This window comes from Dermochelys coriacea, chromosome 2, assembly GCF_009764565.3.
Source record: "Dermochelys coriacea isolate rDerCor1 chromosome 2, rDerCor1.pri.v4, whole genome shotgun sequence".
Lineage (NCBI taxonomy): Eukaryota > Metazoa > Chordata > Testudines > Dermochelyidae > Dermochelys > Dermochelys coriacea.
The window spans coordinates 111,601,378-111,627,834 of NC_050069.1; the positions used below are offsets into that span (position 1 = coordinate 111,601,378).

Sequence of the window (26,457 nt, forward strand, 5' to 3'; positions counted from 1 at the left end):
TTTCTATAGGTACATTTACCCCAAGTTAAGTTCTTGCATGGTATAAATCTATATCCCCTTTATCCATTTATTCACTGCTCTCCATTTGGAACTCCACTTGATGCTTGAATGCTGAAGAGAATTCCCTCAGTGCTGTTCTGTGGTGTCCTTTACCTCTCTTTTCCCACACCTTGTAGAATTGTCTATCTCTTTCACTTACAAGCAGCCACAGAACTCATATTTGATTTGCACTTGGGGAAAAAAGGTATTTTTATTTTGAGAGAGGTAGATTTTTCCCCCTCGTTCTGAAAGTGCATTGCAACCAATAATTAACGTTTGTTTCTAGAAGTTGTGCTACTAGATCTGCTTTTCACAGAACAACTCCCATTAAAATATGTGAATAATGTATATCACACATACTTTGTATTGTCACTCAGAATAGTATATCTCTGAAGTAGATACTGAGCTCTCAGGGGCAGAGACAAGAGTTGAGATTTCCAAAGTGGCACTGAAAATTTTAGCAACACACCATTTTATGATGATCAACATATTTTATAACATTGTGGACAGTGAATTTGACTGACTTGTAACGTATCCCAGGTTTTTTTATCAGGAAGTCAAAAGCAGAGTGGCTATAATTGCTTGAAATGGCAAAATCCATTAGAATATAATCCATATTGATTGCTATATGTAACTGCTTTGGATGAGAATGTGAAAAATAAAGGAAGGCAAAGCAGTCTGACTCATGCATTTACAGGGCTGGCAAACCCTACAGTACAACCATATAAACCACAAATTTTGCAGGATGACTTCCGTGGCATTTAACCAGTTTCTGCAGATTTGCTTGGAAGTTCAGTTTCTTCATAAAAGCAAACACTGTGGATGAAATAGACTTCTCCAGTTATATACTCCCCTTCTCTCCCCCACAGCTCATCCTACCTCAGGCACTCCACTTGGGAATGCTTTGGAGGGAAAGGATAGTTTGCTCCATCCCAGTCAGCTCCAGAAATAACTTGCACTATGTAAGTCATAGATTCATAGATACTAAGGTCAGAAGGGACCATTCTGATCATCTAGTCCAACCTCCTGCACAACTCAGGCCACAGAATCTCACCCACCCACTCCTACGAAAAACCTCAACTATGTCTGAGCTATTGAAGTCCTCAAATCGTGGTTTAAAGACTTCAAGGAGCAGAGAATCCTCCCTCAAGTGACCCGTGCCCCATGCTACAGAGGAAGGCGAAAAAATTCCAGGGCCTCTTCCAGTCTGCCCTGGAGGAAAATTCCTTCCCGACCCCAAATATGGCAATCAGCTAAACCCTGAGCATATGGGCAAGATTCACCAGCCAGATACTACAGAAAATTCTTTCCTGGGTAACTCAGATCCCATCCATCTAATATCCCATCTCAGGGTATTAGGCCTATTTACCCTGAATATTTAAAGATCAATTAATTACCAAAAATCACCTTATCCCATCATACCATCTCCTCCATAAACTTATCGAGTAGAATCTTAAAGCCAGATAGATCTTTTGCCCCCACTGCTTCTCTTGGAAGGCTATTCCAAAACTTCACTCCTCTGATGGTTAGAAACCTTCATCTAATTTCAAGTCTAAACTTCCTGGTGGCCAGTTTATACCCATTTGTTCTTGTGTCCACGTTGGTGCTGAGCTTAAATAATTCCTCTCCCTCTCCTGTATTTATCCCTCCGATATATTTAGAGAGCAATCATATCTCCCCTCAACCTTCTTTTAGTTAGGCTAAACAAGCCAAGCTCCTTAAGTCTCCTTTCATAAGACAAGTTTTCCATTCCTCAGATCATCCTAGTAGCCCTTCTCTGTACCTGCTCCAGTTTGAATTCATCCTTTTTAAACATGGGAGACCAGAACTGCACACAGTATGCTAGGTGAGGTCTCACCAGTGCCTTGTATAATGGTACTAAAACCTCCTTATCCCTACTGGAAATGCCTCTCCTGATGCATCCCAAAACTGCATTAGCTTTTTTCACAGCCATATCACATTGGCAGCTCATAGTCATCCTATGATCAACCAATACTCCAAGGTCCTTCTCCTCTTCTGTTACTTCTAATTGATGCATCCTGAACTTATAACTAAAATTCTTGTTATTAATCCCTAAATGCATAACCTTCTCACTATTAAATTTCATCCTATTACTATTACTCCAGTTTACAAGGTCATCCAGATCCTCCTGTATAATATCCCGATCCTTCTCCGAATTGGCAATACCTCCCAGCTTTGTATCATCTGCAAACTTTATTAGCGCACTCCCACTTTTTGTGCCAAGGTCAGTAATAAAAAGATTAAATAAGATTGGTCCCAAAACCGATCCCTGAGGAACTCCACTGGTAACCTCCCTCCAGCCTGACAGTTCGCCTTTCAGTAGGACCCATTGCAGTCTCCCCTTTAACCAATTCCTTGTCCACCTTTTGATGTTCATATTGATCCCCATCTTCTCCAATTTAACTAATAATTCCCCATGTGGCACGGTATCAAACGCCTTACTGAAATCTAGGTAAATTAGATCTGCTGCATTTCCTTTATCTAAAAAATCTGTTACTTTTTTCAAAAAAGGAGATCAGGTTGGTTTGGCACGATCTACCTTTTGTAAAACCATGTTGTATTTTGTCCCATTTACCATTGACTTCAATGTCCTTAACTATTTTCTCCTTCAAAATTTTTTCCAGGACCTTGCATACTACAGATGTCAAACTAACTGGCCTGTAGTTACCCGGGTCACTTTTTTTTTCCTTTCTTAAAAATAGGAACTATATTAGCAATTCTCCAATCATTCGGTACAGCTCCTGAGTTTACAGATTCATTAAAAATTCTTGCTAATGGGCTTGCAATTTCAGATGCCAATTCCTTTAATATTCTTGGATGAAGATTATCTGGGCCCCCCGATTTAGTCCCATTAAACTGTTTCAGTTTCGCTTCTACCTCTGATATGGTAATATCTACCTCCATATCCTCATTCCCATTTGTCATGCTACCATTATCCCTAAGATCCTCTTTAGCCTTATTAAAGACTGAGGCAAAGTATTTGTTTAGATATTGGGCCATGCCTAGATTATCTTTAACCTCCACTCCATCTTCAGTGTTTAACGGCCCCACTTCTTCTTTCTTAGTTTTCTTCTTATTTATATGGCTGTAGAACCTTTTACTATTGGTTTTAATTCCCTTTGCAAGGTCCAACTCAACTCGACTTTTAGCCTGTCTCACTTTATCCCTACATGTTCTGACCTCAATAAGGTAGCTTTCCTTGCTGATTCCTCCCATCTTCCACTCACTGTATGCTTTCTGCTTCTTCTTAATCACCTCTCTAAGATGCTTGCTCATCCAGCTTGGTCTACAACTCTTGCCTATGAATTTTTTCCTCTTTCTTGGGATACAGGCTTCCGATAGCTTCTGCAGCTTTGATTTAAAGTAATCCCAGGCCTCCTCTACCTTTAGATCCATAAATTCTTCAGTCCAATCCACTTCCCTAACTAATTTTCTTAATTTTTGAAAGTCAGCCCTTTTGAAATTGAAAACTCTAGTTGAAGATTTATTTTTGTTAATCCTTCCATTCAGTTTGAACTGAATTAGCTCATGATCACTTGAGCCAAGATTATCCCCTACAACCATTTCTTCTATAAGGTCCTCGCAACTCACCAAAATTAAATCTAAAATGGCATCCCCTTTAGTCGGTTCAGCAACTACTTGATGAAGGAATCCATCAGCTATCGCATCTAGGAAAATCTGAGCCCTATTATTATTACTAGCACTGGTCCTCCAGTCTATATCTGGGAAGTTAAAGTCTCCCATGATCATGCAGTTTCCATTAGTATTTACTTTATTAAAAACATTAAAAAGGGCTCTATCCATATCCAAATTAGATCCTGGAGGTCTATAGCACACCCCAAGCACTATCGTAGGAGAGGCTCTACTAGTTATCTTCCCCAATGTAATTTTTGCCCAGACTGACTCTCTTATCCATTGCATCGCTTCTTATTTCTTTACATTCTACCTCATCATTGATATACAATGCTACTCCACCACCTTTACCTTTGTTTCTGTCTTTCCTAAAGAGCACATACCTTCAATACCTGTAGTCCAGTCATGACTACTATTCCACCATGTTTCTGTTATCCCTATAATATCTGGTTTCACTTCCTGCACCAGTAGCTCTAGTTCCTCCATTTTGTTACCTAGGCTCCTCGCATTAGTGTACAAACATCTTAATTTTTGCTGTTTGGTCTTACTCACATTTTGTACCCTATTAGGCACAGTCATTCTACAGCCAGTATAACCTATTAGACTAGTATCCACACTGCCCTTGCTCCTTATATACATTCTCCTACCCACGGCTGTATCCTTTCTTACTTCGTCTTCTTCCCTCTCAATGCTAAAATCTGGCGTGGAGTTTACCTGGACATCTCCCAACCATCTCCCCCAGATTCCTAGTTTAAAGCTCTCTTTATCAGTTGTGCCAGCCTCCATCCTAGAAGTCTATTTCCTTCCCTACTCAGATGAAGTCCATCCCGAGACAACTGTCCTCTGTCCATGAATGCCTCCCAGTGGCCGTACATCCCAAAGCCCTCCTTATAGCACCACTGTCTAAGCCATCTGTTGACAGTCATAATCTTGTCTTTGTTGCCCTTCTCTAGGAACAGGCAGGATCCCACTAACGATCACCTGAGCCTCAATTTCCTTAAGCGTCTTCCCCAGCCTAGCATAGTCTCCCTTAATACCTTCCAGCGAGAATCTAGCCGTATCATTTGTTCCCACATGAAGGATAATTAGGGGGTTTCTTTCCCGCTCCCTTTAGGATCCTTTTCAATCTCAGGTCTACATCCCGTATCTTAGCACCCGGAAGACAGCACACCCTTCTATTCTCTGGATCCGCTCTGGTTACAGGCTTGTCTATTCTTAATAAAGAGTCCCCTATCACATAGACCTGCCTTTTCCTGGTGACAGTGCTATTTTCCAATCTCTCCCCTGTTCCCTCTGGCTGCAAGTTCTTTCCATTCCTGTTTTCCCTTATAATCCTCTTCAATCCATCCTGTATCCCCCTGGGGCTTATATTTGGTGTAGTCTCCCTTGACTCTTCCCCTTTTCCTATAGGAAAGTCTTGGATCTTGCTATCAGTGTATTAGACCAAGGAGTCTGCTTTCTGCAGAGAGCTCTTTTGTTTTGTTCTCAGAGGTAGTGCAACTCCTTTTAAAGGATATGCACACATTGTGCGCTCTCATTGATATTTTGTTTGTTTTCTCTAGTTATTTACCTTAACCTAAAATAAGTCGTTCAGGCTTGCAAGTCATCCAGCCTTATGGCTTCTCTTTGTATATAAAAAAAAAACATAAGAAGATGGCCCTCTCCAACCTTCCTTCCAGAGGGTGTTGGTGGCTACTCCCCTCCATCAGGGTTTTCAAGGGACCTCCCCGTATCTGTCTTCCTCGGTCCTTGCAAATATCTTCAGAAGAGCTAAATGTGGCTGCCTCTCTCCCAGTAGAGTACTGTCTAACATACTGACCATAGGGGCAGCGCTACCCCACAGTCCTTTGCAATGTATCTGGGGAATCTCTACAAAACACATAATACGAGGCACAGACTAAATCAGCCATTGATTAGTGCTTACCAAGAGTTAAAGCACGCTTCTTAAACAGGCTGTAATTTTGATGCTTTTTAGTAAAACCACAGTTGTTGCTATCGTAATTGTAACTACTAAGCAAGCCTTTGAAAACAAAATTAATATTGCCCACAATACTGTGATCTGAGTCGCTTTCATAATACTAGGAGCAGTAGCTGGGTTCTATTTCCTAGATGTCAGTGAAATGGGCTGAAACTATGCCATTCAGTGCAGTGTTCTCCACTCGGATAAGCAAGCACCACCTTTACAACTGCTGACTCAGGCACTTGTTTGGAATGTGCAGGCCTCCAACTGCACAATAACAAGTGAGCCCAGTCATGCATAAGGAAAATGTGATGTTGAAAATGTGAAACCCACAGAAGCGATTCTCTTTCATGTATTCTGCACCAGGCTGCCAAGTAAACTTACTCTTTCTGATCTGTCCCAGCTTATTGGGTGGTGATAGTGGTTTTTGTTAAAGGGCATTATGTAAGCAATATCAGACAACGCTATGTAGATTAGATTAAAGTAATTACACATCTCTGGTGCGTTATGAGGTAAAGTAGACACTGGAATCGTGTAATTATTTTATTGCAGCCATTTCTCATAATACTTGCCTTATAATGTTTAGACAATGGCTTTTGTTACAATTTCTTCATTTTTAAGGGATGTTCATTTTGGTGGTATTACATTTGTTTACAATTAGCTGTATAAAACAGATTGTATTTTATTAATAATAATAATAATAATAAAAGTAATAATGCCTAGCTCTTGTACAGCAATTTTCATCGGTAAATCTCAAAGCTTCTTACAAAAGAGGTCACTATCACTATTCCCATTTTACAGATGTGGAAACTCAAGTACAGAGGTGAAGTGACCTGCCAAGCAGGTCACTGGCAGATCTGGGAATAGAACCAGAGCTCCCGAGTCTGTTTGGTGCTTTGTCCACTAGATCACACTGCCTAGTTAAAGCCATTTTTCTGAAGCAGCAATAAAGTGTTAAATCTTTAATGCTGTGTTAACAAACGACTATTGTTTCACTAAAATAAGTGCTCCTTTTTTAAAGCCTGGTCTACAGAGTTAAATTAGTTGGCTTTATGTGGGGCCTTTGAGGAGCAGTTTTGGGTGCAGAGGTTGCTTTAGTTTTTTCCTTGGGTGAAACTTTTTCCACTTTCTCTTGCTTTTACATTTCTTCTATTCCTAGGGATGTTCTGTTTTTGCCACTGTTCCTCTAGCTGATGGATATTCAACAGCACACCTTTAAGAGTCTGCTATTGGTACTCCTTAATTGTCTTGGGAGGTTGGTCTGGACTAGAGCAACGTGTGGCATCCCAATATTTGCCATCTTCACAGCCTCTGGAAATGAGAGATTAGGGATCCAGCAATCGGTTGTTGCTGACAGTACTGCAAAGGCTGATGTACTTTCACTTATACAACAATTTAAAATTAAAATACCCCTTTGTGCTGCATAGTATGATCATTCATACATGGTATTCTATGTACAGATAGGCAAATATACAAGTTAGAACAGGGGTAGCCAACCTGAGCCTGAGAAGGAGCCCGAATTTACCAATGTACATTGCCGAAGAGCCACAGTAATACGTCAGTAGCCCCATATCAGCTCCCAGCGCCCCCCGCCCACCAGCAGTCCCACCGATCAGCGCCTCCCCCTCCCTCCCCACAAACATTCAGCTGTTTCGTGGCGTGCAGGAGGCTCTGGGGGGGAGGGGTAGGAGCGAGGTCATGGCAGGCTCAGGGGATGGGGGAAGGGGTGGAGTGGGGGCAGGGCCTGTGGCAGAGCCAGGGGTAGATTGTAAAGTTGGCGCCTGTAGCTCCAGCCCTGGAGTCAGTGCATATACAAGGAGCTGCATATTAACTTCTGAAGAGCCACAGGTTGGCCACCCCTGTGCTAGCATGTGTGATCATAAGGACAAATTGACATGCCCTTCCCTAAATCTTATTTCCTTCTACTCCCTTGTCTACACTCCATCCATGCCTCCTCTCATAACATCCCACTATGTCCTTCTGCTACATGATACTGAAGTATCTTCTGTAAGAGTTGTAACAGCTGGAATCCTTCAGATCTCATTAAAACACTTTTATGCAACATATTTTGACCATTATTTACTGCTTTTATTGCACTAGCACTCAAAAGCCCCAATCCAGGGTCATGGCCTCATTCTGATAGGCACTGTGCCAAGATCCACTGTACCCACATCTAAGGGCTTATTTACACTTACAGTGCTGTAGCGTATAGTGATGGGCTGCCTACATATCTATATAGTATATTAAAATATGTAAATATAAGTAGAATATATAAAGGGCCAACTATTCAGACTTGCTCCTCCTTCCAGTCAGCATTAATTAGTTGATTCTTTGTAAAGGGTTTATGTGCGGATTGGAAACGTGGGGGCGGGGAGGAGTAAGAATCTTTGCTTTAAAATAAGACTAACTTCCTTTAACCTGGTGCTTCAGCTATTTTGTCAATCTAATTTAGGCCCTGAACCTGCATACATTTATGCACATGCTTAAGCATGTGAGTAGTTCTGTTGACTTCAGTCCCTCTTACTCAGCTCTACAGTGCCGTCAGCAGTGCTTATGGAATAAGTGTTGAGGCAAAAGGTCTCTTACCTTTGGACTTTAGCCTCTGAGGAAAGGTACATTAGATGCTGCAACCTCATATGCTGAAGTATTTGAAATATTGTAATATTTTAACTGAGTTCCAAACTTTCTGGTTTAGTCTCATCAGGTTGCAGTATGAAATCCTAGGCAGCCACTTAGACTGCTCTCTGAATCCAATTCTCTTTTTATAAATATGGTTACTTTAACAGGCATCTTTCAAAACTGTATATGAAAACTGCAAACCACAAAGTCTAATTCTCTTTCAAGTCCTTCTCCTCTTCTGCATTTTACCAAATCATGTTGTTTGGAATATATACACAAAGCTGTTTAATGTTTTGCTGTTTTCTTAGGTCACTCTCAACACTGGGGTTGGTTATATCATCACTTGCTGACCAAGCAGCAGGAAAGGGGAAAAACAAGTTTGTGCCTTATAGAGATTCTGTGCTCACTTGGCTTCTCAAGGTAACACATGGTCTCATTTCACCCTGTAGACCAGTCGTTTTCAAACTTTTTGAGCTGAGCCCCCCTTTTGACTTACAATTTTTAGTTGCCCCAGCCCCCAACCCAGACAAAACAGACCCACAGACTGCGTGGCCCCCTCAGGTGAGTCAGGGATGGAGGTGGTGCTCTGTCTTCAAGCTCTGCCGTGCAGGGCTGCCCCAAGCCTTGCCATGTGGGGCTCATCCAAGCCTCCGCTGCTGCCCTGGGTGGGGGGGAGGGAGCACAGTGTGGGCTCTGCAAGGGGCATTATGGTTATACATAGGGGAATGGGACTCTGAGCTGCACCCAGGAAAGTGTGCAGTGACCCTGTGAATGCCAGGCTGTGAACAGGCAGACAGCTGAGCAAGCCATCTTCTACACAGTGAGCCACTGGGCGCCCTGGCTTTGCACTCTACCGTGACTCCTGCTTCGGGGTTTGGCTGCAGCAGGGGTGAAGAAGGAGCCACAGTGATCCCGAAGTAACACAGCTTAGGTGGTACTGACAGCATCTCCTTCATAGGCTGCGCCAGGCTTCCCAGGACAGCTGCAGTCATGGGCAGGGAGTAACCTTCCAGGGCACATGCGTCTGCCCGCAATGGGTGAAGATCCCACCCCTCTGCCGCAGCACTGGCCTGGAGTCCCCTGTTTGAGCTTCTTTACGCTGTTTGAAGGTTGACAGATTCCATCACCCAGGGGGAGCCACGCCACCCTGATCTGGCCTCGGAAGGCCGCCTGCAATCCACTCATCCCCTGCACCAGGGCCAGCCTCAGACAGACCCGGGTGGCAGGAACCTATAGGCAGAGGGAAGCTCCCCACAGCGCTTTGGGCACCTTATGCAGCTCTGGAATAATACAAGCCCCATCCCCCACTCCTCACCTTTGGTCCCAGGAGCCACTGTCCACACAGCCCCCTGGCACTTCCTCTCTTCCCACGCTTATCTGTGGCTCAGAATGGCAGCCTGTTTGACATTGGCGCTAAATGCCATGAGGGAGGAGTGTGAAGTCATCACGAGGGCAGCTATTGGAGTACAGCCATCCCTATCACATGAGTGGGGAAGGGATGGGATCTGTGTGCGGGTTGGAGGAGTTGCTGTCCGTTCCCAGCCCAGGCAGAGGTGCATCGTTGATCTTGCCACTGCCTGCTCCTCTGCATGACAGTCATGAGCAAAAAGACACAGGTCTCCTACATGTGGTCAGTTGAGCCTGTCTTCCTGAGCCACCTCAAGAGGGGGTTGGGTATCGGGAGGGGCCAGCCCTGCACTGGACCCCCCCGAACATTCCTCCGCACTCCTCTGGAGAAATGCGCCCCACAGTTTGAAAACGTCTGCTGTAGGCAAACTGTAAGCATGATGTGTTGTGGGATCGGAGCATACAATTTTGTGTATACACACCAGCTCTTGATTTTTAATGAGCTGTGGAGCGGCTGCTGCTACAAACTTCTTTCTATATTACTAGGAACAGATTCTCTGCTGCTGTTTTTGCTCTGCCTGCAGTGATATCTTATAACCTATGGTACTAATCTGTAGTGGGATCATGTCTAATGCACTGAGACTTAGAAATTTTTTGAGTTATAGATCAGATTCAAATTAATCAGTGCACTTTGGTGTCTACATAGATGTCATATATATTTCAAATCCATTCTTTGCAAGGGCACATTATGACTACAGAGAGCATGGGGTACGTTTTAATATGTCCTGTATTCCTCAAACTTTCGAAGATTATGCTTTACAGGACAACTTGGGAGGAAACAGCCAAACTGCCATGATAGCCACAATTAGCCCATCAGCTGACAATTATGAAGAAACGCTCTCTACGCTGAGATATGCAGACAGAGCCAAAAGGATAGTTAATCATGCTGTGGTAAATGAAGATCCAAATGCCAGGGTCATTCGAGAACTACGTGAAGAAGTGGAAAAATTGAAAGAACAGCTCTCACAAGCTGAGGTAAAGTTATTTGGAGCTCTGTGTATCTAGAGTTCTATAAGGAAATACAAGTGTGTTTATAGGAATTTAGTTCTATATGTAGTTCTTACAACAAAGTTTGGAAGTGAGATTGCTTTGTTAATTTCATTGTAAGTCATTAACTTTGTTTCTTGAAATAAGCTGAAATATCTGATGATTCATGAGCCTATTATAAGCATACACTGGGTTGTACAGAAGGTGTACCTTGCCAAACTAGATCCTTTCCTGAAGAACTTAATCTAAAGGCACAAGTAAATACTGTGTAGTACAGCACAGAACAGTCCGTAACCTGTGATCATAACTGCATAGTAGATTTTCAACTTTTTATTGTGTTGTGGGGTTTTTTTGGTATTTTTTGGGTTTTTTGGAAGGAGTGGGATGTAGCTTGGTTAAGTTAAATGGGGCAGTAAAAGACATAGTCAGGAGACCAAAACACTAAGGGAACTGGTTTGCTGTGACCGCTGCCTATTATGCTAATAGTAATGGTCTCCCTGTTAACCTTGTTTTCCCTCATCTATATGTTGTTTTCACTTCTTGTCTCCCACATAGATTGTGAGCTCTGTACGACAGAGGTTGTCTTTCCTGTGTGTGAGAGATACACCCTTTCCAGACTACTTTACCCTTTTCAGGAGTCTGATGTGTCTTGCATACCTCAAGTTTCACCTCACTTAAAAACTACTTGCTTACAAAATCAGACATAAAAATACAAAAGTGTTGCAGCACACTGTTACTGAAAATTGCTGACTTTCTCCTTTTTACCATATAATTATAAAATAAATCAACTGGAATATTAATGTTGTACTTACATTTCAATGTATAGTATATAGAGCAGTATAAACAAGTAACTATATGAAATTTTACTTTGTACTGACTTCGGTAGTGCTTTTTGTGTAGCCTGTTGTAAAACTAGGCAAATATCTAGATGAGTTGATGTGCCCCCTGGAAGATCTCTGCATACCAGCAGGAGTATGCGTACCCCTGGTTGAGAACCACTGGCCTTATGGCATTTAGGTTCTGATCACTGAGCCCTCTGAGTGCTGCTTTGGACAAGCGTAAAGAGTAGGAGATGAGATTAGAGATGAATCTGAGGGTGGATTTGTGTGGTGTAAGCAAGAAAGAGAAGCTAGTATAGAGGTTGTTAAAGAAGATATATGAGGCTGAAACGGCAAAGTTTCCATGAATTTCTGTTTTTCTTTGTACTGTAGACTATTGATTCTGTTCCATAAATTAAAAAAATGCCTAATTTTACCTATTCTTCTAACCATTTAAAAAAAAAAAATCAGGTTATAGTAATTGTTTCTGTATTAAACTGTCATTTGTGTTCATGGTATGTGGGCGACCTCTGGCTGAATGCTATTGTCAAGCAGTGTTGGTATAGTTGCATTGGTCCCAGGATATTAGAGAGACAAGGTGAGTGAGGTAATATCTTTTATTGGATCAGCTTCAAAATGATCCGATGAGATGAGCTTTCAAGTTTGCATAGATCTCTCCTTCAGATCTGGGAAATGTACTCAGTGTGTCACAACTAAATACAAGGTGGAACAGATTGTTTAGCATAAGTGGTTAACATTTACTTCATTTTGAATGGTCCCTTGAAATATGGATTTCCTCAAAGGAAACCTGTACAACACCTTCAAAAGATGAGCCATGGAGCTAAAATTCATAACTTTACTAGACACTAAAAATAATTGACTGAATGGAGAAACTGGATTTATGGCTTATTACAGCAATCTATAACCCACTGAAGCCCTCCGCCATTTTTTTTCTTTCACCCCATGATTGCAGATGTGTTAATGGGCCACTTACCTTGAATGATCCCTTGATATATATTAACTACTTATGCTAAACAATCTGTTCCACCTTGTATTTAGCTGTGGAACTCTGGGTATGTCTATATTACAATAAAAACTCCATGGCTGGCCCATGCCAGCTGACTTGGGATAAAGGGCTACTTAATTGCAGAGTAGATGTTTGTGCTTGGGTTGAAGCCCAGGCTCTAGAACCCTGCAAGATGGGAGGGCCCCAGAGCTCAGGCTGCAGCCTGAATATCTACATTGCAGTTAAACAGCCCCTTAGCACAAACCCCATGGGCCAGCCGCAGGTGTCTAATTGTAGTGTGGACATACCCTCTCAGTACATTTCCCATACCTGAAGAAGAGCTTTGTGTAAACTCGAAAGCTTGTGTCTCTCTCATCCGCAGAAGTTGGTCTAATAAAATATACTGCCTCACCCACTTTGTCTCTCTACTCTTGTCAAGGATGTATTTGAAGCTACCTAAAAATGCTCTGAATTTACCCAAAATTACCTGTTGTCTTGTGTGTCAGACTAAATTATGTAATTTTGTAATAAAACTTTCAAGCTTACTGTTCTCCTACCCTTTTACTGACACCAAAGAATCATGAGAAACAAAAATACCTACTGAATTTTTACTGATCACATGGATGGTCTCACCATCTTATTTAAGTTCTTTTTGGCAATCATTAGGGTGAGAAGCCTCTCCTAGTCCTAGAGCACATCTAATATTGCTTTATTCCCACTACCTGTCCCAGTTTTCATCTTCAATCCTCAATTTTTCTATAATTGTCTAGGACACCTACAAAATCAGAATAGGCAAAATATTAGGAACTCCACATGTCCTGAATCTAGTGAAGGAATTTAATTCAAATAGTTATAAGAAGAATAAATTAAAGAAGGATGATTGAGAATCCAAGTACAAAGGAATAACTTGTTAGATATTTTTGTTTGCATATAGTCACCCAGTTTTTGCATAAATATATTGGGTCAAATTTTCAGCTTTGATAAATCTGCATAGCTCTGTTGGCTCTGATGGAGTGACCTAGATTTACACCAGCTGAAAAATTGTCCCATTATTGTCAACTGTTCTTTCGGTGCTCAACTAGGAATCTATCTCACATATTCACAGTTTCCCCTGTAAAATTAACTCAACAAAAAAAGGAAAAGTCCGGTCATGGCTCTATTGGTACTTATTCCTATTGTGGCCAGCAGCTTGCTAAAATCAGCTTGAGCAGAGTTATTTTATGTATGATGATTTTCTTCTTCTCAACATTAAGGCCTTGAAAGCACCAGAGCTGAAGGAAAAATTGGAAGAATCTGAAAAACTGATAAAAGAACTTACAGTCACCTGGGAGGAAAAGCTAAGGAAAACAGAAGAAATTGCACAGGTAGTCCAGATACTTTAACTACTGAGACCTGGATCCTCAACTGGTGTAAATCAGCATAACTCTATAGACTTTAATGGATCTTTGCTGACTTACAATAGCTGAGAGTCTGGCCATGGATATTTCTGTTTCCTACTCCTTTACTTCTGTGGGGCACCCTCTCTTGGTCTTTCATCCATCTCTGTATTTTCCATTTTTTTATCATTTCATTCAACCTTGCATCCAGAGTACAGTGTAATTTGCCGACACGGACAGTTTCATTAGAACAGATTTAGTGGGATTGCTGCCATGATATGTACTTAAAACAAATGGCAGTGTATACGGGCCACTTCAGATTTGTAAGACCAAAGTAGGAACATGAATACAATGGGTGAAATCATAGCTTCATTGAAGTCAATGAAAAAAAATTCAAATTGACTTCAGAACGGCCAGGATTTCATCATTGTATTCATCCATGTGTGCTATTATAAAACAGTTCTTAAACATGAAGTGACTCTGTAAAGTAAAGGAAAAAAAATGTGTAAAAACAAATTAACTTACTGATGTCATTAAGGACTTGTCTCCCAAGGGCACTTGGGAAAATTATTCAGAATTAGCTAAAGGTGTGAATTAAAAATGGATTATTTAAACTTCATTAAACTCCTGAGTGGATACATTCAGAATTAAAGTGACCTTAATTCATTTATCTTAATTCTGAACTAAGATAACCTAAATGAAGGCCAATTCAGTTCTGAATGTGTCTACACAAGGGTTTACTGCAGTTTAACTGATCCACTTGTAATTAAAAAGAAAAGGAGTACTTGTGGCACCTTAGAGACTAACAAATTTATTAGAGCATAAGCTTTCATGAGCTACAGCTCACTTCATCGGATGCAGCCTTAGCTAATTTGGATAAATTTTTCTGAGTGTCCCATTGTAGACAACCCTAACATTACCTTTGATTAGAATTTACAGAATTTTTAGATTCTGATTTATTTGCCATCATTTATGCTATTTGTTCTTTGTGGGTTGTAGAGTGAATTTTAAAGTTCTCACGCATCAGCTGTATGTTATGATGTTTATATAATGTTATACTACAAAATAACATTTAGATCCAAACAAAAACAGTGTTGCTGAATAACTTACAAAATTGGGGAAATGTTGCTATTACTATTAAGTACTTTGTAGCTTTTTAAAAACAAAATAAAACTTTGAGCTCAAGCTACTTTATGGCATGCCCCTAAACCTGAAATCATAGCTGCTAGCATAGGCGCTGACTCTGTGAGTGCTCCGGGGCTGGAGCACCCATGGGGAAAAATTAGTGGGTGCTCTGCACCCACTGGCAGCCAAGCTCCCCTTGCCCCACCACCACCACCTCCTCCTCCTCTGAGTGCGTTGCGTCCCCACTCCTCTGCCTACCTCCAAGCGTTTCCCTCCCTCCTGGCCGCCGCCAAACAGCTGTTTGGCAGCGTTAGCACGCTCTGGGAGCCAGGGGGAGGAGCGGGAACATGGTGCACTCAGAGGAAGAGGCAGGGCTGGGGCTGATATTTGGGGAAGGAGTTGGAATATTGGCAGGGAGGGGTGGAGTTGGGGCGGGGACTTTGGGGAAGGGGTTGGAATGGGGGCGGGGAAGGGGTTGGAATGGGGATGGGGGCCAAGAGGGGGTTGAGCATCCATGGGAAAGAGGGGAAGTGGCGCCTATGGCTGCTAGTATGCTTATCTTTCTAGTATTTGCATGTAATGTGACAAATTTGCAATTGACATGATGAGTCAGAACCTGATTCTGCAACCCATATGGTGCATAGTAGTTACTCATCTGAGCAGTCCCACTGAAGTTGGTAGGACTACTTGCCTAAGTAAGTGCTTTTCAAAGTGAGTGAACATTAAAGTAGTAGGTCATGATGCATAACATTAAAATCTAGAAAAGAATACAGGGTATGATCATTGTCTATTTTAGTTAATCCTTTTACTGTAATTTATGTGATGATACTTTTAGTAGCCGTGTCCTGTATGTAGATTAGTATTCAGCTTTAGTCCTTGCTTTCATTTAATTATTTTATTGTCTCTGCAAACTATAATATGTGAGTTCAACCTTTTTATGTGTTTGTAGGAGAGGCAAAGGCAACTAGAAAGCATGGGAATTTCCCTAGAGTCCTCTGGTATCAAGGTTGGGGATGACAAGTGTTACCTGGTTAATCTGAATGCAGACCCTGCACTCAATGAGCTTTTGGTTTATTATTTAAAGGTAAGAATGCAAACAGGACACTGACATATTTAACAAATCATATTGAAGACCAATCTTGTTTTTAATTTCTGAAAGAATTTGGAATTTAGAGTGATGGACGCATAGTATTGGTTACAGCAAAGTAGTGTTGTCCTGATTTCCCCCTCAATTGTGTAGACTTATGTTTTCCCTTGCACTTTAGCTCCATTGACTTCAATGGGATAACTCCCATGACATGTTTTCTGAGCTCATGCAGTCCTCCCACACTGATAGGGCACAGCTGAATGTATGGAGGCATTCAGTGTTAGAGGTTATGAAAGCGTTAAGTGAGCGCAAAGAGTAGAGGCAGGAGGCCATACTAAGGCTAATGGGGGAGCAAACGGATATGATGAAGCGTCTGGTGCAGCTGCAGGAAAGCCAAGAAGAGCACAGACCCCCGCTGCATCCATTGTATAACCGCCTGCCCTCCTCCCCAAGTTCCATATCCTCCTCACCCAGACGCCCAAGAACTTAGTGGCGGGGGAGGCTCTGGGCACCCAGCCACTGCACTCCAGAGGATGGCCCAAGCAACAGAAGGCTGTCATTCAAACAGTTTGATTTGTAGTGTGGCTACAATAAGAAATGTGGCCTTGTCCTTCCCTCCTCCCTCACCCCACCCTACCCCACCCGGGTTAACTTCTTAGTTATCTCCCTTTTTTTTTTTTAAATTAATAAAGAAAGAATGCATGGTTTCAAAACAGTAGTTACTTTATTTCGAAGGGGGCGGGTGGTTGGCTTACAGGGAATTAAAATCAACAAAGGGGGCGGGTTTGCATCAAGGAGAAATAACCACAACTGTGACACCGAAGCCTGGCCAGTCATAAAACTGGTTTTCAAAACCTCTCTGATATGCAGTGCGCCTTGCTGTGCCCTTCTAATTTCCCTGGTGTCTGGCTGCTCAAAATCTGACACCAGGCGATTTGCCTCAACCTCCCTCCCTGCCATAAACGTCTCCCCCTTACTCTCATAGATATTATGGAGCACACAGCAAGCAGCAATAATAATAATGGGAATGTTGGTTGCGCTGAGGTCTGACCTAGTCAGCAGACAGCGCCAACAACTTTTTAAACATCGAAAGGCACATTCTACCACCATTCTGCACTTGCTCAGCCTATAGTTGAACTGCTCCTTACTACTGTCCAGGATGCCTGTGTATGGCTTAATGAGCCATGGGAGCAAGGGGTAGGCTGGTCCTCAAGGATAACTATTGGCATTTCAACAGCCCCTAACGGTAGTTTTCTGGTCTGGGAAGTAAGTCCCTTCTTGCAGCTGCTCGAACAGCCCGGAGTTCCTAAAGATGCGAGCGTCATGCACCGTTCCCGGCTATCCCACGTTGATGTTGGTGAAATGTCCCTTGTGATCCACCAGTGCTTGCAGCACCATTGGGAAGTACCCCTTGCGCTTTACGTACTGGTTGGCAAGTTGGTCTGGTGCCAGGATAGTGATATGTGTTCTATCGCCCCATCACAGTTAGAGAACCCCATTGTAGCAAAGCCATCCACTATGACCTGCACATTTCCCAGAGTCACTACCCTTGATAGCAGCAGCTCAGTGATTGCGTTGCCCACTGTAAAAAATCGACTTCTATAAAATCGACCTAATTTCATAATGTAGACATACCCTTAATAAGCAAGTGTGTTGATGCTAAAGAAGAAATAGAGTCTAGCTTTCTTTCTTTTAGCAGTGTTGGCTAACAGGAGCAAAGGCAATAAAAATGTACTTTTGCTCTTTAAAGTGAGCAGATATAATTCTGAATACGTACAGGAGGCAAATCTGATTTTTTTTTTAAACTTCATTTTTAGTTTCCAATTACAGAAAAACTTCTAGTCATGTAGCTCTTAATATCATTTAAAATATTGCATCATGATAAACATTTAAAATACAGAAAGCCAGTCTAATCAGTAGGAAAGGGCCATTTTTGGTAGTCACTCTTAAGAGTAAAAACACACTTTAAATGTAAAATAATAAAGCTGTTAAACATCAGAGTAATACATTTTTCCTTACTTTTTTCTTCATGACGCTAACTTCTGCCCATTCCGGTTATTGGAGATGTTCTTTATTTCAGTGTGAAACGGTGTCAGTGCAAATCTTCTAATATATCAGTATATGTAGGAAATGTTCTGACACTACAAGAACCCTCCCAAGTGAAAGATGGAGAAAGCACTGTTCATTATAATAACACTTAGCTCTTATATAGCGCTTTTGTCAGTATATCTCAGAATGCTTTACAAAAGAGGTCACTATCATTATCTGCATAATAGTTTCTATTTTAGATAAATGTTTAACAATAGGGAGCTTTTGTATTTTACTGTTTAAAAATAAGAAAATCATAGATATAAATACACTGAAATGTTTTACCCTTTTAATATTATCTTTAGTGAGCTATGCAATGAGACTTGGAATTATGGTGTCTCCCTAGGGAAGTTGCAGAGGGCTTATCTGTGATAGAAGTGTTCAATTATAGATGTAATACCTGTGGGGAGTTGGTAGAGAAACCTTTCATGCACCAGCTTATAGAATGTTCTGGGGAGTGGCCTAGACCAGCGTTTCTCAATGACCAGTCCGTGGACCAGCTCTGGTCCCTGAGATCTCCCCGACACAGTTGAGGAAGATAGCAAGCCAGTCCCTAGTATCAAACAGGTTGAGAAACTCTGGACTAGACTGTCCACAAGGTTCTTTCCAGCCCTAGCTTTATCCATGCAGCTCACATTGACATCAGCTGTGTAGTTAGGTGTTGGCATGTTGCTCCAGAAATGTACCCACCTTCTTTGAGTAATGTCTGTATTGGTGCTCCACTTTAGGTGTGTATAGACCCTATGTGCTTTGGATTAGAGATTTTTTGTAGCAGTGCCTATTCAGCTCACACGTGTGAACTATACGTCATAGAATCATAGACTTTAAAGTCAGAAGGGGCCATTATGATTGTCTAGTCTGACCTCCGGCACAACGCAGGCCACAGAATCTCACCCACCCACTCCTGTAACAAACCTCTAACCTATGTCTGAGCTATTGAAGTCCTGAAATCGTGGTTTAAAGACTTTGAGGTGCAGAGAATCCTCCAGCAAGTGACCTGTGCCGCACGCTGCAGAGGAAGGCAAAAAAACCCCAGGGCCTCTATCAATCTGCTCTGGAGAAAAATTCCTTCCCGACCCCAAATATGGCAATCAGCTAAACCCTGAGCATGTGGGCAAGACTCACCAGCCAGCCACCCAGGAAAGAATTCTCTGTAGTAACTCAGATCCCACCCCATCTAACATCCCATCACAGGCCATTGGGCATATCTACCGCTAATAGTTGAAGATCAATTAATTGCCAGAATTAAGCTATCCCATCATATCATCCCTTCCATAAACTTATCAAGCTTAGTCTTGAAGCCAGATATGTCTTTTTCCCCTACTGCTTCCCTTGGAAGGCTGTTCCAGAACTTCACTCTTCTGATGGTTAGAAACCTTCGTCTAATTTCAAGTCTAAATTCCTGATGGCCAGTTTATATCCATTTGTTCTTGTGTCCACATTGGTACTGAGTCAAGTCCTTGTGCCCTGCACCAAGGATATATAGGGCTGGGTGGGTAAACCACCCTCAGTATATTCTCAGCTGCCTCAGCCTGAGACAGAGAGCATTTAATTTGCCCTCTTATATTGTTCAAAGCTTTTTCCTGCATCTAGTTATCTTTTTTCTTAACTTTTTCTTATACCTGGTCCATTTTGTAGAAGAGTAATCCCTTCCCTTCCAGGAGTTTTTACTTGCAAGATCCCAGTTGTTCTGGGGTAAGCTTCAAATATTGCCTCGCTTGCCAGGGAGCTCTCCCAGTCAGGGGCCTGCATTCTTGGTGTATCTGTTTCTTGGGGGAAATGCATATTCCCTCAGAAGTGTAGCATCTGCTCAGCATTTAAAATCAGAGGTAGGAAGAATTGGGAGATAAAACTTAAGTTCTTAATGATGCAAGATTCTCTCTGTCCAGCCTCAGATCCAAGCCAGGAGACCGCACCCCAGTCATCTGCCTCTCAGTGAGCAAAGCCCCATCAATGTCTGCACATTTGTCCAGACCTGCTCAGGAGAGACCCATAAAAAGAGGACTCATTCTCCTCATAAAGAATTCACTTTGAAAGAGCCTCAGTCTCCTCAACATTAGACCGCATTGGAGATCACACATCTCAATATGGGTATCACTGAGGCTCCAGGCTCTGTTGGTACCAACCTTATGCTAAGGACTTCGAGCTCCTCTAAGACTAAAGGCTCCAAACATGCCTTGGTACCTGGGTCATCCTCCGTACTTTCAGAACCAAGACCCTTTAGTGAAGGCATCTAAGCACTCTGCTTCTTAAAGGGTGATACCTACAACCCTTTCCATACCTAAGCTGCTCACCCAGACACCTGTGGTACCAAGGAGATGCCACACTTCTCATGCTTTCTTGGCTTCTCCCAAGCAACCATCTTCTTCAGTACTCTCAACCTCCATTGGACAAGACTCAGCCGAACAGTCTGTACCCTCAGTGCTGACTGTGGAACGTTGCCCCTTGCCAACTCACACCCATCCACTATCACAGGAATTTAGCTACTCCAGAGACTTATTTGTCCTAGATGAGCCAGAGTCTTCCCAGCTAGTGGGTGAATGTCTGTTGGTACAGAGATTGACATGGTCACCAAAGTTGGTTCTTCCCCCGGTACAGCTTGTTCTCCAACTCCTGAGATTGGTAGAGCTCCTCCTTTAGATGAGGAGGAGTTCTCTTCCGATTCCCATATCTCAGTGCAGGATTCCCTTACTTAAACCAAGCAATGGACTTTGCATCTGACCCTTTTGAGGAGAGGGAGAAGCTACACCCAGGATGGACTTTTCCCCCTTCATGTTGGTTTGAGCAGCATTGGATGCCACCACCCATAATTTATGGACCTCTTCAGTGACCATACTGGGGTCCTTGGGGTGCATATAGGTAGCAGTTTTCACGGGTCCCTAGTTCTTTTTGTGGGGACCATAGAAGGAAACATTCTCCTACTTCACCTCCTCCACTATGTCAACCAGAGGAATCCTTCGAAGAGTGGGGGGTCAGAGCAGGCAAGGAGGAAATGACTATTTCCTCATCTCCAGATGAGAGGATGCCTTCTCTGGCAGATGACTTCAGACAATTCCAGGACTTAATTAAATATATTGCAAACTACTTACAGATTCCTGTAGAGGAGGTCAGGGAGTCACAGAATAATATTCTACAGTGGATATTCTACTGGATATTCTACAGTGGACACCTGGTCATCAATAAAGCCCTGCTGAATCCTGCCAAGACCATTTGGCAGAGCCCAGCAACAATACCATTGACATGCAAGTGTGCCAATTAAAAATAAATAAATTTACGTCCCAACCAAGACCTCTGAATTTTTATTGTCCCATCCTGCACTTAACTGTCTTGTTGTAGAAGCAGTGAGTAAATGTGGTAGATAGCAGCACACTGAATCCACACCTTTTGATAAAGACCAAAAACATCTTGACCTGTTTGGCCATAAGACCTCCTCATCTGGAAAGTTTCAGTTTAGGATTGCGTATTTCCAGACTCTTATGGCAAAATATAACCATCAAATTATTATAAGTTTACTACCTTTATTGAGTACCTTCTGGCAGAAGATCATGAACAATTCCAATCCATTATTAATGAGGGTCAGCTGCTAGCTAGGACCTCATTGCAAGTGATGATACAGTTGACACTGCGGCTTGTTCTGTGTCTACAGCAGTGGTCATGTTTTGAGCATCCTGGCTCTAACTGTCTGGGTTCCAGAGAAAGGTACAAAATATGGTAGAGTACCTCCCCTATGAGCTATTAAAACACTTTGCTGAATCCACCGATGACACCTTGCACAACCTAAAGGATTCCAGGGTCACCTTGTGATTCCTTAAAATGTATACACCTGCGAGCAAAGAAAAGTTTAGCAGGTTTCAAACGGCATAGAGATCCTGTCCTATTAAATTTTCAGGATTTCAGAGCTCCTCAAAAAGGAGCTCAGGTTGCGAAGACAGAGGCTGCCTACTTTGTTTGCATCTACAACACCAAAATGACAGTTTTGACAGATTGGTTGAGGGTTTGGAACAGCCTCACATCATGGAGCTGCAACCACACCATTCTACCTGCCTCTTCCCACTTAGGAATCTGTCTCCACCATTTTCATTCTTCATGGCAGAAGATTACATCATGGGTGTTGAGGTTCTAAGATCAGGTTACTCCGTCCATTTAACTTCCCTTTCCTGTCCCTTTTCAGGGACTTCTCTCATGAGCAGTTCTGATATGGGAGATAGATTCCCTTCTATGCATAGGAGTCATTAGAACCAGTTCCAGCTCACCACAGGGGGAAGAGATTTTAGTCCAAGTATTTTATGGTCCCAAAAAAGTACAAGGGCTGGAGACTTATTGTACATCTAAGACACTCTAACAACTTCGTGACAATACAAAAATTCAAGGTGGTGACTCTTGCAGCTATAATTCCGTAGTTGGAGCCAGAAGATTCATTTTTGGTCCTTGCTTTCAGGATACATATTTCATGTCATGATTCATCTTTCTCACAAGAGATTCCTTCCGTTTTCTGGTTGGTCAAGATCACTTCCACTATCAAGTGCTTCCTTTTTTCTGTCCCAAGAGTGGTATTGAACGTATTGGCCGTGGTCACCGCTTATCTTCAGCTGGGGATAATTGTTTTGTCTCTCTATGGGTACTCCACAACTTGCCCTCCTTCCCCTCTGCTTAAGAGTTTCCTCTGTGTGACTTTATAGTGGAGAAGGAACTGAGGGCAGTGCATCTGTACAGCTCTATGAACTCTCGGAATATGGGGCACGAGGATGTGTAGTGCACATGCATGGGACAATCGGCCATTATTACCAAAATTCTTGGATCAAAGGCACGTGGGATGCAAGTGCATCAGAAATGGAGCACCTATCGGGGGACACAGTTGAAACGCCAGTTACTGCCCAAGATGAGTAACCTCTCCATTTGGGTCATATTCTAAGAGACAAAAGCTATGGAACTTAGTTGACTAATACAGTATGCTTACCTCAGTTCTAGTGTGCCCAAGTTTTGCAGCCCATGTTTTCCTCTCTTATGGAATGCGGAGCACAGCTCATTTTCCTTACGATGTGCAGTAATGCATAGACACCACAGAGACTTGTGAGCATTTTAAATCAGAATTAATTTTTTTCTGTGGTGTTTAATGATTTATAGAACAAAACTACTAAGATGAAATGCTGCATAGAAGAATTGGTCAGTTGCCTCTTTTAGTCTTACCTCTGTCGGACCAGCATCATGTTTTGCTGTGTGGAAGTCCTCAGCATAGGATTTCAGAGTGTTGGTTATATATTTTCCATTCTTGTTATGTTAATATTTTTGTTGTAAGTTGTATCTGATAAGTTGTATAAAGGGAAACAGTTTCCTTGATTTTCATTGATGTTTTATTAATAACCTATGAAACAGGATCACACTAGGGTTGGTGCAGATACCTCTCAGGACATACAGCTCTTTGGTATAGGGATCCAACCAGAGCACTGTGAGATTGACATTGCATTAGATGGGGAAGTTTCTCTCGCACCAAAAGAAAATGCAAGGTAAGGAAGTTCAGCACACTTGTCCTGTGCAATGTTTGCTTCTCATCACCAAAAGATGCTTGCATTTTTATTTTACTATGTCACAAATACTTTGTGCTCTGGTCAACAACCATTTTCAATACAGGTGATGTCAATGGAAACTTTAAGACACAGGGGACCTCCATTCCAAAGAGGAAGTTTCCATGCTGGTTCTGGATAAACCATAATCAAGGATGTCTTGGGAACAAGGATGGGATCATTGTTTACATAGATTCTGTGGAATAGGCCAGGTGATAACCTCTGGGATGGAATAGCAGCCTGTTGGTTGGTTGGATGGATGAATTCTTCCCCTGTGAATTCACACTCTTAGGCTTCGTGAGAATAGATAAATTTCATCTGAAGGCCCCAATTATAATAATGCCCAGTAAATATACAGTAAATGTATGAATACAGACTCTTTTCCCTCTTGTTTCTCTTACAGAGTTATAGGAACATTCCATTTATAGGAATTGTTTCTTCTTTGTTAGCATTTAAAGCTGTTCAACCTTGTAACATCACATATGGCATGTGCAATAATTTCACACAAATATACTGCCTGTGATCTTACTGTTTGTTTAATTTCACAGATATAGGCATTATACGATAAACAAAAGATTGAGGGATAATCTATTTTTCCAAACCCTATCTTCACTGTGCTTTTTGTAAAGTACTTTTTAGCATGGATATTGCAGTGCTGCAGACTAATAATGTAAATTACAGAATTCCAGCTAGATGGTATTCAGACTTATGGTGATAGAGTTACAGTACAAGGAGTTAGTAGTTTTGACTGGCAAGAACAGAGGAGCATGTCAGTAGAAAAAACATATAACAATGTTTTGTTTGTGACTGATCTGAAATGCTTAAGTAGTTGTTTCTGCGATGTTTATATCAGCATGAACTTTGTTACCAGAGTTACAACTTTAAACGGAATGGATTATTTCATATCTGACACTTAAGATATTTGTGATACAAAACTGAATTCAGAACTCTGAATCTGAAGGGACAATATTGCATTTCATCTAGGACATTACATTTTAGAGGGAGATACTATTTGATTTCTTTTTTTGCTTTGAGTCACAGAAGCAAGAACCAAACAATTCCATCTCACTTCTTTATGAATAAAGCTTAAATATAAATGACCCTAGATGCAAATGCCTTTTTTCAAAATTTTTCAAAAATAGAAACTTTTGACTAATAGAAGTCCAGTTTATCAAAAGAATGAAATTCAGTGATATAAGGGATATGTATAAATAAATTATATAATATTTATGGTATGTATTAGCAATATTTACCATCTATTAGACTAACCTGTTTCTTAGAGGTTTCCTTAGAAATGGCAAAATAACCATACATAAGCTTTTTCTAATAGGGTTTGAATGTAACTAGGTTCACAGACTGTTTACAGTGAACAGTCTGTGACCCAGTTTCTGGAATGTGCATGTGGCTTTTTTTGACTACCAGCTATGAAACTAAAATGGAAGCAGTCTCCCCCTACTGTTTATAGTGCAGAGGTGCAACTGTAGCAGTTTTTCAAAGGCAGTGGGAATTGATCTTTCATTAGCAACCTATCACATTTACACTTTAATAAGAACTTTGTTAGTCTGTGTATGGTGTATTACATATGATCTTGTATAGGTGGGGAAAATAGACTAGATGAACTTGTAGGTATTTTCTATATATAATTTCCGTTATCTCACCAAAGTGGTCTTATTGTTCTTTTAGATCCTGTGTAAATGGCACACTGGTATGTACTACCACTCAGCTGTGGCATGGAGATAGAATCCTATGGGGAAACAACCACTTTTTTAGGTAATTTTATATTCCTTGATTTTCTTCCACTCACACATCTTATTTGCTTACCTATTTTCACTCTTGTTTTTAAAACCTTAAGTCACTTTTAAATTTTTAAATAGAATCAATCTGCCAAAGAGGAAGCGACGAGATTGGTTGAAAGACTTTGAAAAAGAAACCATGTTAGCGGAACATGATTTGGATGCAACTAGTGAAGCTTCTTCAGAACCAGATTACAACTATGAATTTGCACAAATGGAAGTTATAATGAAAACTCTGAATAGTAATGGTAAGAGAATTGCCATATCAGGTGATGCACAAAGGTTGTTTGGGTCCAATTAAAAAAAATGTGCTCAGATATATGTATTTAAGAATTGCTGGAGCATATCCATTATCCGTCTAGTCCAATATCCTCTCTGATAGAGGCCAATATTGGATGCTTCAGAGGGGGATGCAAGAAACACAGTCCTGGATAATTATAGAATAAACTGCCCACAGGTGAAATTTCTTCCTGACCCCATCAATCAATGGTTAGCTCATGCCCTGAAACATCTTGGTTTTTATTCTTTCCACATTATTGTCCTATGTAATGTAACTGTGAATGATGATCATATAAATATCTAATCCTTTTCTAAAACTTGGTAACTTTTGACCACAATTACTTGTGAATGTGAAAATATGCTATAAATTTAACTTTGAAGTGTATTTTATGGCAATTTCATCCTTTCTTTTCCACCACACACTGTTGATGTGATACCATAACATTGTTAACAAGACAGTAGTGAAACCAGAAGAGACATTTTGGCAAAATAATCAGCCAGCATGCTTTGACAGTTGTTCAGCTCACGGTATTTTATACAGTCTCACTTATTAAAATCTGTTAAAGGATGTCTCATGCAGAAGAATCTCAATTTTTAGCAAATTAGAACTGCTTGTATTGAAATATCAATGCTCAGATGCTACTTAATCCACTTTCTG

General features: G+C 41.4%; 1 protein-coding gene across 5 annotated transcripts in view; it reads left to right on the top strand.

Annotated features, from left to right (window-relative positions):
* KIF13A (kinesin family member 13A) overlaps nucleotides 1-26,457 on the top strand; it is a 200,521-nt gene that overhangs the window by 124,361 nt on the left and 49,703 nt on the right. For all 5 annotated transcript variants that reach the window (XM_038389681.2, XM_043508323.1, XM_038389682.2 and 2 more), the window contains exons 10-16: nucleotides 8,581-8,692; nucleotides 10,442-10,654; nucleotides 13,744-13,854; nucleotides 15,941-16,075; nucleotides 23,540-23,670; nucleotides 25,411-25,497; nucleotides 25,602-25,768. In XM_038389681.2, coding sequence (XP_038245609.1) covers nucleotides 8,581-8,692; nucleotides 10,442-10,654; nucleotides 13,744-13,854; nucleotides 15,941-16,075; nucleotides 23,540-23,670; nucleotides 25,411-25,497; nucleotides 25,602-25,768 — 956 coding nt within the window. The remainder of the gene's footprint in view (nucleotides 1-8,580; nucleotides 8,693-10,441; nucleotides 10,655-13,743; nucleotides 13,855-15,940; nucleotides 16,076-23,539; nucleotides 23,671-25,410; nucleotides 25,498-25,601; nucleotides 25,769-26,457) is intronic.